This window comes from Panthera tigris, chromosome A1, assembly GCF_018350195.1.
Source record: "Panthera tigris isolate Pti1 chromosome A1, P.tigris_Pti1_mat1.1, whole genome shotgun sequence".
In the NCBI taxonomy this organism is placed as follows: domain Eukaryota; kingdom Metazoa; phylum Chordata; class Mammalia; order Carnivora; family Felidae; genus Panthera; species Panthera tigris.
This window is the reverse complement of record NC_056660.1, coordinates 78,002,207-78,015,673: the sequence shown is the minus strand read 5'-3', so window position 1 is coordinate 78,015,673 and position 13,467 is coordinate 78,002,207. Positions and strand designations below refer to the sequence as shown.

General features: G+C 41.2%; 1 protein-coding gene across 4 annotated transcripts in view; it reads right to left on the bottom strand.

The window, feature by feature from the left end:
* Nucleotides 1–13,467, bottom strand: part of MYO16 (myosin XVI) — a 610,989-nt gene that overhangs the window by 391,541 nt on the left and 205,981 nt on the right. For all 4 annotated transcript variants that reach the window (XR_006215346.1, XM_042980064.1, XM_042980054.1 and 1 more), the window contains exon 4: nucleotides 9,636–9,779. Coding sequence is in view for 3 of the 4 variants with exons in the window: in XM_042980064.1 (XP_042835998.1) it covers nucleotides 9,636–9,779 (144 nt within the window). In the remaining variant the exon portion in view is untranslated. The remainder of the gene's footprint in view (nucleotides 1–9,635; nucleotides 9,780–13,467) is intronic.

The following is a 13,467-nucleotide window of genomic DNA, read 5'->3' as shown; positions in this document are numbered from 1 at the left end:
TCTCTTTAGCTGAACAGACTGTATGAAAATCTAACCACCTCAGAACTACGGGGTCGTCGAAACAGTGATCACTTACGGAAGTGGTTCAATGCAAGTCATTGCTAATAAAATATAAACTCCTAAGCAATGCTACATAGAGGGCACACAGTAGGGGAAAATCTGCATGGGATACTGATCATCGACCTACAGGGAATGAACACTGAGAAAAACACAACTTGAACCAAAAGTCAAGGCATATGATAGCAGGTTTTTTTCTTTCACTGCTCTATACACAATCCAGCGCTACCTACGTAGAAGGCACATTCCAAATCGAAAGGCAGTCATATTGTATAAGGACTCCCGGGCTATGACACCCACAAAGGGGTGATATTTCATCATCCCAAAGCCATTCTTGAGATGTAACCTTGAACACAAGGTCAGGGGGCAGGGGGTGAGAAATGAAGCAGAGCAGAAATGCCACATGATGCTTCTAAGTAAGTACGTCCAGGCATATCTGACCCTACATTAGCCCATGTCCCACACAAACTTGCTGTGGGGCACGATGGCACAGCCCTTCTCATGCAGGGTTCTGGACTTGGCTACTTTGTCAGTCTTCCAAGGACTGAACTATTAGATGCACTCCAGAGGTACAGGCCAGCCATTTCACATGAGGAGTGTCTTAGAGCATCACGGTGTAATTCTTATGCTGAAATCCAGTTGGCAGCAGCTAGGAAAAACTCAGTTACGTGCTTCTAGTTTAGAAAGAGCCAGATGCGTAGACATCCGCATCCGTCCTCAGAGCTCTCTTTAGTTGAACTTCTTCCACTCAGTCATGGAGGAAATAAAACTGATGATTATGTTCCATTGTAAATAGCAGCTCTTTTAAATTACAAATTACTCATCATTTTTAAGCATGAGAAACTGGAAACAGCTGAAATTCCCCAAAAGTATTACAGCATCTAAACTCTAGAACACTGTGCAGCCTCTAAATACACGTTTCCACAAAATATTTAAAAACATGGAATAATTTTGTGATATTGCAAAGAAACCGTATGGACTAAGTGGGTGCTACACTCACCCCCACAAAGAACCAGGAAGCTGTGCATTAAAATGATAACGTTGACTTTCTCTGAGCTGTGGGATTGTGGGGGACTTTTATGTTCTTTTGGTTTTTTTATATTTTTCAATGCTTCTGAAATAAATGTGAATTGCTTCTGTGATTAGAAAAATATCACATCTTGGGCTCAATTGGTTAAGTGTCCGACTTCAGCTCAGATCATGATCTTGTGGTTCGTGGATTTGAACCCCACATCGGGCTCTGTGCTGACAGCTCGGAGCCTGGAGCCTGCTTCGTATTCTGTGTCTCCCTCTCTCTCTGCTCCTCCCCTGCTCACACTCTCTCTCTCAAAAATAAATAAACATTAAAAAAATTTTTTAAAAAGAAAAACAATATGTCTTACTAAAAGGACATTCAGAAATTAAATCTAAATGCTTTACAATATTAAATTATTAAATTTTTTAAATTGTCTTAAATGTAGATGAAAAAAGGTTATAATGGAAAGCACTTTTGAAGAAGAAGTATAATTTACCAAAAATGGGAGCTTACATAAATGAACAGGGAAGCCTAAGGAAGTTTTCCTTATGCCTTGGACGTGGACACATGTGTGTCTCAAACTTTCCAAGCCTGGGAAAAACCAAAAGGACTCATGTTTCTGTCAGATGCCTATGAAAGTGTATTTCTCTGTCCTTCAAAGAATTTTATGTCAAGTCATAGAAAAATCACGAAGCACACACTATTGCCCGTTTTCTGAAATCCCTTTCATGGTCTTAGTCTCAGTGAATATTGAGTGAGAATTTTCACCGTAAGGTCAGGATGGATTTTCACTATAGATCTTAGTGATGGGAAGGTTTAGGCCATGGTAGGATGTACAACAAACAGAAGTCAAACTCCTAGAAACACAGAGGAGAAGGGTGGTCACCAGGGGCTGGGGTCGGGGAGATGGGGAGCTACTGGGCAGAGAACCAGCCTCCAGTTACAGATGGATGGATGTGCTTTCCGGATCTAACATACAGCATGGTGACTGTGAGTAGTAACATTGTTTTGTACACTTGAGTCTTGCTAAGACAGTAGATCTTCCTACCACATTCTTACCACAACAGAAAAAGAATTACTGGCCACTACGTGAGTTGGTGGATGTATATTAATTAATCTGAATGTGGTAATCGTTTCACAAAGTATGCTTATATCAGATCATCACATTGTACACTTAAAAAATATACAATCATGGGTCGCCTGGGTGGCTCAGTAGGTTAAGCATCCGACTTTGGTTCAGATCATGATCTCACAGTGTATGGGTTCGAGCCTCGCGCCAGCCTCTGTGCTGACGGCTCGGAGCCTGGAGCCTGCTTCCGATTCTGTGTCTCCTTCTATCTCTGCCCCTGCCCTGCTCACCCTCTGTCTCTCTCTCTTTCAAAAATAAACATTAAAAAAATTTAAAATGTATGTATACATAATCACGTTTATCAAGTATACCTCAATAAAGCAAAGAGGGTCTTAGGTTTAATGGCCACGAACAGGGGCTAAAAACCTGGATGTCCGCCCAAGTTCCTTTTTTGACCCACTTGCCTTCAGATCTAGTGAAATAAATTAAGTAGGGTAAACAATAAAATGTGCCTCCCGAGTCCATCACAGCGATGCCAACCGTGTTCTTGGCAAGGGCCACGCTGTGGTCCTTGCATGGACAGCAGCCAGCCTGGCCGCACCGAAGCATGGCCGAGAGGTGATAAGTGGGTCAGCAAACACACACTGCTCTTCAGAGAAGCTTGACTATAAAAATGAGAGAGACACTGAGGTGACAATTACAGGAAATACATTTGATCAGGGTTTTCCTTATTTTCTGAATTAATGGAAGATCCTGGGACCTAACTATGAATTTAAAAGAAGAGTCCAATAGAAAGACCCTGGAAATGAGAGATGAAAAAGTGAGGAAGAAATCCTTCGAAGGGTGGAAATTAGTTGAATCTAGAGAGGACGAATGAGCACATAGTGTAGAGAGACGAACACACACCTTTTGGAATGGAACAAAGGCTGTGAATAAATGGGGGGGGGGAGGAATCAACAGTTTGTTGGGTGAAGCCAAACACATTCAAGCCTGAAAACTTATTTTTTCAGTGGAGTTGAAGGCAAGATAAACTGTTAAGAAAGAGGTCGAATATCATATGTAGGGTCATTTACATAAAAAGATGGGGTACCTTCGTGGCTCAATCGGTTAAATGTCCGACTTTGGCCAGGTCCCGATCTCATGGTTCATGAGTTTAAGCCCCACGTCGGGCTCTGTGCTGACAACTCAGAGCCTGGAAACTGCTTCAGATTCTGTGTCTCCCTCTCTCTGCTCCTCCCCCATTCAAGTTCTGTCTGTCTGTCTGTCTCTCTCTCTCTCTCAAAATAAAATGAATAAATATTAAGAAAAAAATTTTTTTAAGTTGATAAAGACATCAGCTATGCCACAGGTCTTGGAGAATCAAACTTACCCTGAACCATCTGGAGTTATAGCTCATTTTCTAGGGAGAAATATAATCTTAAACAGCAGGGTGCCCCATGTCTTAATATTTAAATCAAAGTGATGGGAAAGATAAATTGTAACGGAACAATATAAAAACTTTAGTATAGAATGGTCCAAGCAACTAACGAGTAAAGTCTGGGAATGAGTTAATTTTGACCTCTCAGCTGAAGCCACCTAACACAAAGTAAGCAACATGCTTTTGAAATATCATTTACTGTTTCAGTTATGACAGAATTGTTAGTTCCCAGAAACTAACACCCATTAAATGCAGCACCCATTAAAATGATCTGGTTCCACACTGCCCACCAGACACAGTCCACGACACCCTCTATCCAACAGGCAAAAAAATCACGAACATCAGATGTTCAAACACAAAAAGCCAAGGATCGAGAAAACGTTCAGTGTGCGTTGTTGCGGCCAATGGTAAAGATACTGCTGAGCTCCCCTTAGTAAATGATTGTCCACCTGCTAACATTTTCCCTGCACCTGATTTCAAGGAGTTAAAAGCCCTTGAAACATCTCCTGGGAGTATGTAACAGAAAAAATTCACCATTACCCTGGAGCACCTGGGGCGCTCAGCTGGGTTAACTGTCTGGCTCTTGACTTTGGCTCAGGTCATGATCTTGCAGTTCTGTGCTGGCACTGCAGAGCCTGCTTGGGGTTCTCTCTCTTTCACTCTCTGCCCCTGGGGCGCTCAGCTGGGTTAACTGTCTGGCTCTTGACTTTGGCTCAGGTCATGATCTTGCAGTTCTGTGCTGGCACTGCAGAGCCTGCTTGGGGTTCTCTCTCTTTCACTCTCTGCCCAGCCCCTGCTTATGTGCTCTGTCTCTCTCGTTCTCAAAATAAATAAATATTTTTTAAAAAAATAATAAGCAAATAAATAAAACTAATTAAAATGACACTGTATCCTTCAATTGTCTATTACTCACTTCTTGTAATTATGTATCAGAGCTACCCTTTATAGAGTAAGATTTATTAAATAATGCCAGGACATGTGGAATATCAAATTATAGCCTCCCAAGTTTTTCAACAGGAAAAGAGAAAAAGCCCGAGATGATCTGTCAGTAACACGGGTGAATCATTTTCTCCAGTATAAATAAGCACCCCGCAGTGTTTGACTCAATTAAATTATTCTCCTTTCAAAATAATGAGCTCCAAATGAAAAGGATTTGTTTCATATGGTTCCAAATGCCACGGGCTGTTACAGTGTTCAGACTTGCCCCGGCTTTGGAAGGGGCCGCACTGCGTCATCAGATGTGAAAATTCAGAAAACCGCAATAAATGCAAATCTTTTATCCAAAGTCACATGAGGAAAGAGGGGAGAAGAGAGCAAGTCGACCCAGAGACCACCCTGAGCGCAGTCCCGTGGCACCTGATGGCAGAGGGAAGCCGGCTGGTGAGCCAAGTGCCTGAGCAGGTTCTGAGCGTATCCTATAAGCGCTCACTCATCGTGTGCTTCCAGACACAACGCAGACACATACATGTATAAACATGTTGGGATAAATGTGAAATCGAGACTTTCAAGAGAATAAATCCTGACATGACTGGAGTTCATCAATTATCAGCTTTTGAGATTTATTCCTAATAGAAAAGCTTCTTAAAATCTGGGAAATGGCAAATTACCTTGAAATTATTAAAAAAAAAAAAAAAAGAAAAACAAGGTAAAAGTTTGAGCTATAGAACATTAGTGTTCGAATATGGAGCAAATCAGAAAATATTTTCAAAAAATCAGATAATGTAAGATGAAAAATAAAAATGTACATATGGGAGATGCTCAACAACCACTAAAATAAGGTAAGTAAAAGAAAATTCTCAGTGGACAAACTATTATGATATATATTATGTTATATATATAATTAAATGCACGTATTTATATATAACATAAATATATATGTGTGTATATATATATATATATATTTGTATATAAATATAAAAAATTATAGTGCATTATTTTATTGGGACCCAAAACATTTAGATTTGAGATTTTATTCTATTATATAACCTCTCTGATATCGGATTTCTTTGCATAAAAATAGAGATTATATATTAAGTGTGTTGCTCACATCATAGAAATACTCTATTTTCCCAGTGAGGTATTTGTAAAACTTCGAAGAAACTCCAAAGCCCTATTTAACTACGTGCTGGAAATTGTAAAAATCATATTTCTTTTGGTCTAAGTTTTGAAAAGTTACTGCAGAAACCCATCATTTTCTTGGACCCACCCCAATTCCGAAAATATACTGGGTTTAGATGATTTCCATTTCATACTTAAAATTCCAGAAAGTATCAATTGTCTTGCTTAGTAATAAACACAGTGGGTCCTCATTATTCCTGTTTGCCGAATTATTTTGTAACACCAAGATGAGCACTTCAGGTACACGTCCATGGCCATTCGCGCACATGCGCGAACATTCCGGTCACCCAGTGCACATGCTGGGAGCCGAGCTCGTGTGAGACGATGCTGCATCTTCTTGGTTCAGGGTCGTAGTGAAAAAAAGTCTTCCTGTAGTCTAGTTGGCGCCATGTTTTTCACACTTTTGTCCTTTTGTCAGTGATTTTGTTGCTTAAAATGAGCCCCAAGCATGGTGCTGACGTCCTATCTACTGCTTCTAAGCGCAAGGAAGCTATGATGAGCCTTATGGGGAAAATATGTGGGTGGATAAACTTCCTTCAGGCATGAGTTACAGTGTCACTGGCCGTGAGCTCGATGATGTTTATGAATTACCAGTATATATTTAAAAATGTGTCTTTACGGGGCGCCTAGGTGGCTCAGTTGGTTGAGTGCCCGGCCCTCGATTTTGGTTCAGGTCAAGATCCCAGGGTCGTGGGATCAAGCCCTGTGTCAGGCTCTGCACTGGGCTTGGAGCCTGCTTATGATTCTCTCTCTCCCTCTGCCCCTCTACCCATCTCCCCCACTCACACTCTCCCTCTCTCTCTCTCTAAAAATAAAAATTAAATTAAATAAAATAATAAAATAAAATGGTGTCTTTAAAACGAAAGACATCGAAAACAAGGTTCATACGAGGGCGCCTGGGTGGCTCAGAAGGTTAAGCATCTGAGTGTTGGTTTGGGCTCAGGTCATATTCTCAGTTTCATGGGTTCGAGCCCAGTGTTGGGTTCTATGCTGACAGCTCGGAGCCTGGAGCCTGCTTAGGATTCTGTGTCTCCCTCTCTCTCTGCCCCTCTCCCACTCATGCTCTGTCTCTCTCTCTCTCAAAAGTAAATACATATTTTAAAAAATTATAAAAAACAACAATGGGAATGACGGCCTTAGTAGTCCACTCTGGGGACTTCTGGCTCTGTATGAATTCTAGCATTAGCAATACGACAACAGATCACAGGGACTGGGGTTCAGATTAGGACACCAAACCTGGTCTCAGACACTATGTTCTGGCCTGCAACATATGCACTGCCCTCTCTGAGCACCCGTCCCTCACCTATCGAAGGCAGGTGAAAGCTAGCACATATGTAGTAGGGTGAATTAATCCTTATGAAGCCTGTAGAAAAATATCAGGCACATATGAAGTGCTGTATAATAGTCAAGTATTAATATCTTCTAGAATTTTGTAGATCATTTGGCAAGAAAACTGACAATATTCACAGTACCTAAACCTACTCCATAAACACAAACCACTTGTGATCCAATTAAAGTAGGAATGTTCTAATGCTGTTCAGGATATGACAGCAACACACACATTCACACATCTCTACTTCACAAAACCCACAATACGTAATTATCTCAACTCACCGAAATCTTTTTTTTTTTATGTTTATTTATTTACTTTTGAGGGGATGGAAGAAGGCAGAGAGAGAGGAAGAGAGAGAATCCCAAGCAGGGTCCGTGCTATCAGCAGAGGGCTCGAACCCAGGAACCGTGAGATCACGACCCTGAGCCAAAACCAAGAGTCAGACCCGTAACCAACTGAGCCACCCAGGTGGCCGCCCCCTTTATAAAAATATGTTTATTTATTTTTGAGAGAGAGAGAGAGAGAGATGGAATTGTTTCTCTAGACAACGATTTCCTGACAAACTTGAAAAAGATGATTCAGATGCTTTTAACACAAATTCCAACCCTCTCGTCCTAGCACCAAAAGGGGCAGGCCATCTGTGACTCGTGTTCTTTCTCTCAAGCGCTAAATCCAATCCCACACCAAACACGGACAGCCTGACCTTGCACACGTGCAGATGCCAGTCACGTCCCACCACCCCACCGGGGCTAGCCTGGCGGCTGACAGCAGGGTGCTAAGTGCCCCCCATCCTTCCCCTCCACTTGTCTGTTCTCAACACAGCAGCCAGTGACCTTCTCAGACATAAGTCAGATTGCATCATTTCTCCACCCAAACTCTCCAAAGGATCCCCGAGTCACCCGGGGTGAAAGGAGATTCCAATGTCCCGCCCACTGGTGCCAGTAGATCCACCGCCTGTGTCTCCGACACTGGCCCCCCCGCCCCCACCCGCTGCACTCCAGCTGCACTGGTTTCCTTGCTGTTCCACAAATACAAGACCCTTGCTATCCCCCCACACCCTGCTCACCTCGTGACTACCCCTCCATGTGGCTCATGGTTCACATGTCAGTCACCTTCTCCATGAGGCCACCCCTTAATACTCTCTACTCCTCTCTTCTTGTCCTTCCAACGGTTCTCTGTGGGTGACATCCTGTGTATTTGACTCATTTGTGTGTTTGTCCTTCTCCCCGGTAGAATGTAAGCCCCACGAGGCAGGGATTTCTGCAGGGATTTCGGCTACTTTTGTTCACTGCTGACCCTCTTGGTACAGAACAAAAGGCACTCAAATATTTACGCAGTCTCTTACGCATCAATAATCTTTGGAAAACGGAGAGAATATTGGACAATGCAGCGCTAAACCAAGTACAATGGCATTTAATTCTGGAAACAAAATAAATCTCTCGTTTGGGGTTGTTGATGGGTACACGTTTCTATAGAAATTACAATTTTTAGGACAATGTGTTTCATCCATATTTATTTAAAAGTAAATTATTCCTGTGGGTGGCTGGCTGGGCTGGCTCTTAGATGGTGGCAAGGAGACTATTCAGACTTGCTTAAGCCACTAATCAAATTTCTCAGTCTCGCTTTACTTGCTTTGGTTTGTTTTTGCCATGCTCTATAACGTCCAATGTCTTTTCGCCCACTGTGTAGCACCTAGAACATAGTGGTTATTCAATAATTATTTGCTGAATGAATGAATAAACTGTAATTTCCTCAAAGGCAGGAACTGTGTTGAAAGTGATAATCAATAAATATTAATTAAATGCGTGCTCAGTAAATGAAGGTCACTAAGATAACTATCAGAAAGAGAACTATGCATACGATGTGAGAAAAGGGAACTGCAGAACCAGGAAAATGTTAATTTGAAAACTACAGATTTGATCTCCAGCTCATACATGAAGTAAAGTCAAATTCTGTTGCTCAGTTCTGTCTGTTAAAGAAACACAATGTCATCAGACATTGAGAGGCACAGGTTTTCAAAAAAATCCTGCACAACTTCTTAAAACCTTTGTTAGAGCTAAACTCACCAGAAAAAAAATCCCCAATTCTAATTCCAAAATAATTAAAGTGTGGTGTGAGGGTCAATGTCAGTGTCTAAGCTCTACCCGAAAACAAGAGCAACAAGTAAATCCAGTGTTTGTTACACTTAACGTTTTCATTTTCTCATAAAGAAATGTTGTAGATACTTCTTTACTAGCTGTCACCAAGAGGATAAGATTTAATAGATACCGTGTGTCTAGTTGGCTAAAAATTAAGAAGAGAATGGACTGTGGACTTAATGAAACAACACTTCTCAAACCATTTTCGTTAAGACTGATCTGCAAATATGAAGGCTTATAATTTCCCAGAAAAGGCAGCATAGCTTCACATGACATCTATGCAATTTGTTTTATGAACTATGTGACCCACAACCTTAGTCTCTAATTATCTTGTAATTCCAGGAAAACAAACGATCACACACACACACACACACACATTTTTTTATCAACCAAAGTATTACATATTGTGAAATGTTACTAGTTAAATACACAGCCTTTTATATGCCATCGAACCATCAAATGGTAATAAACCACATTGCTTTACTTACTAATATAAGCAGCAGGACAATGTCAGGGTTATCACAAGCACAGGCGATGTGCATTGGTGTCCAAAAGTCTTCATCCTGGTGGTTGACATTGACCCCTCTGTCAATCAGGATCTCTGCAATGAAGGCATTATCATACCGAGCGCACTGAAAGAAAGAAGAAAAAAGGAAATATATTTCAAACAGTGATAAGGTTTATTGCAAATGTCCATGAAAAAAACTCCACTGGCAATCTAGAGGTTGAGAGATGGGGCTAAATGGAGAAAGAATGTATTCATGTTCTCCAGCTCACGTAAGGGGCACGTGGAAGGCTCAAGGGGAAATTACATCCATACACAGTAGAAAGAAAATAAGGACAAACATTAGGAAGGGGGGGAGATTTTCACTATTTGGGTCCTCTTCTCGTGTGTGTGTGTGTGTGTGTGTGTGTGTGTGTGTGAACAAACTTTAGTATTTTTATATGAAATTTATTGTCAAATTGGCTTGCATGTAACACCCAGTGCTCATCCCAACAGATGCCCTCCTCGATGCCCATCACCCACCTTCCCTTCTCTCCCACCCCCCACCAACCCTGAGTTTGTTCTCACTTTTTAAGATTCTCTTGTGTTTTGGTTCCCTCCCTCTTTAACCTTCTTTTTTCCTTCCCCTCCCCCCATGGTCTTCTGGTAAGTTTCTCAGGATCCACATAAGAGTGAAAACATATGGTATCTGTCTTTCTCTGTATGACTTATTTCACTTAGCATCACACTCTTCACTTCCATCCATGTTGCTACAAAGGGCCATATTTCATTCTTTCTCTTGTCATGTAGTATTCCATTGTGTATATAAACCACATCTTCTTTATCCATTTGTCAGCTGATGGACATTTAGGCTCTTTCCATAATTTGGCTATTGAAAGTGCTGCTATAAACATTGGGGTACAAGTGCCCCTATGCATCAGCACTCCTGTATCCCTTGGGTAAATTCCTAGCAGTGCTGTTCATTTGTAGATAAGATTATCAGAAAATCTTGGACAATTTACCATAATTATCTTTCTGAAATACACATTTCTTCACATGATGTTTCTGCTTTAAAATGTACGGAGTTTGTCACTGACCAAAGAATAAAACTTCACTACTGCACTGTATCCAAGGCAGACATGACCCTTCACGATCCTTCCAAATTTATCCCCCATCATACTCAAATGCAACCCTCACACCAGTTGCATAGCACAACTAAAAACTCCACAGTGTCAACTTGTAACAGCGAACTATTATAATTTCGAAATCTTCTAACATAAATTTTAATCACTGTATAATACTGTGCTTTTTGGAAATTTCATAGACTACTAAATGAAACTCTCCAGGAAATTGTTTGCTTCTTTTATTTACTATTTATAGGTAAAATGCATAAAAATATGCTGGTCAGCGCTGGCTTCACGGGTGCACGATCTCTGCAGTCATGCGTAGATGGTTCCTGGACTGGGTTTAATGCTCTGTGGCCATCATGAATTTCCCATAATTTTTGAAGAGTCCCACATATTCATTTTGCCCTGGACCTTATGAATTATCTGGTCTACAGAAGTCTGATTTTTTATATTTATATCTAAAAGGCTACATTAATATCAAATGCATATTAGTTAATTAGTTTAAAAAAAGACGTAAGCCAATAAATCAGCTAAATATCTATTAGCAAAATTTATAGGTTGAAAGATATATGTTTTTTATAAGATTTCGATGCATAAAACAAGTTTCCGTCCCAAAAGAAACAGTAACCATACCACCACCAGAAGTATTGCCATGTCAACTTACCAACCTATTCACTGGATAGTAGAAATTTAAAAAACCACAGGAGCACTTCCCTTATGAGTAACAGGGACCGGATTTACATTCCTGCCTGAATCAGCTGAAACAAAAACAAAGCCACTCAGAAAAAATATGACTTCTGAGAGCTGGGAAGAAAAGGAGGCGGTCACATTGTTGCTGTCACTCCAGCTCACAGCCTTGAAGGCATTCCCAAGCTGCAGCACAGAAAGAATCTGTGTCACCCACGGCCTCTCAAGAGGAAACTGAACCAAAAGTCTAGAGACCGAGCTGGCCAGTGCGCACAGGACAGAGTCACAGAGAGGACAGAGCTGCAGAACTTCAAAGATCTACAGAAGGCTCCCTCAAGTACACAGAAGAGCTCTGATCAGCGTCTGCACCCCAGAAAATGACACAAGGTCCGGGACAGAACCCCCTGAAAAGGGAGAGGAGTCAGAGTTCATGCAATGCCATAAATAGCGTCTGTTTCAGCAGCCAGAATGGAAACCTAACTGAAGATGGCCTTGGGTGGAGCACACACATGTCTTGCTTCAGTGCAGGTGTAGAAGGGGAGATAGGAGCCCTGGGCTGGATGCTACTCTATTCCCACCAAGAAGCATTAAATTCAAGTTCTGAAAGGATCACACTGTTTCCAAATAACTCCAATGCCCCCCCAAACAGAGCTCAAGATTATTTACAGAAATACAAAAATATTCAGTAACCAACAAGGCAAAATTCACTATGTCCAACATCCAAGAAGAAATGACCAGATATATAAGAAAGCAGGCAAATAAGACCCACAAGGAGGAGAAAGAATGATCAATGGGGAACCAGCTCAGAAGTGATATACCTAACAAAGGACCAAGTCTGTGTGTTAAACTGTTACGATAAGCCACATTCTGTATGTTCAAAACACTGGGAAACCTTTGAACACAGTAAGTAGAGACATGGAAGATAGCAGTAAGACTCAAATTTTACTCCTGGAGATGAGAACTACCATGCCTGAGATAAAAACTACACCAATGAATGGAACCAACAAATGAACAAGATGTTGTGGAAGACAAGACTGGTGAACCAGTAACGTAGATTCCACAAAGGGCGTGCGAGCAAAAAAAAATGACTTTAAATAAGTGAACAGAGCATTGGTGAGCTGTGGGACATCTCCAGACAGTAACCACACAGATTGAAATGGGCACTATGTGGATTGATTTATGTTTTTTCCTTAGTATTTAATTCTCATTAAAGTTAGTAATTAGAAGATAGCCCAATTGTTAACTGATATTTCAAAGAAAGAAAGAAAGAAAGAAAGAAAGAAAGAAAGAAAGAAAGGGAAAGAAAGGAAGGAAGAGAGAGAGAAAGGAAGGAAGAAAGAAAGAGAAAGGAAGGAAAGAAAGAAAGAAAGAAAGAAAGAAAGAAAGAAAGAAAGAGGAAGGAAGGAAGGAAGGAAGGAAGGAAGGAAGGAAGGAAGGAAGAGGAAGGAAGGAAGGAAGGAAGGAAGGAAGGAAGGAAGGAAGGAAGGAAGGGAGAGGAAGGAAGGAAGGAAGAGAGAGGAAGGAAGGAACAAGGAAGGAAGAGAGAGGAAGGAAGGAAGGAAGGAAGGAAGGAAGGAAGGAAGGAAGGAAGGGGAAGGAAGGAAGAGAAAGGAAAGAAAGAAAGAAAGAAAGAAAGAAAGAAAGAAAGAAAGAAAGAAAGGAAGGAAGAGAGAGAGAGGAAGGAAGGAAGGAAGGAAGGAAGGAAGGAAGGAACAAAGAAAGAAAGAAGTATGAACTGTGGTTCACAAGCATAATACAGTCATGGAAAACATTCATATTTCCCTCCTTGAGACCTGGAGGTCTCAAGAACATAGTCAATGTAATGCAAAATCATGGCACACGTCCCATAGAAAGGAAGATAGAAGCAGGCATCAGTATTGGGATGTGTGGACGCATGTGGGGCAATGGCGGATGTGAAATCTGAGGGATTAGTTTCAGGTCTGAACCAAGATCTCTGCACATGTGATGTACCGTGTCGTGTGTAACCGTAAGGAAGACGGTATGAATCGTGGCCCCACCGAC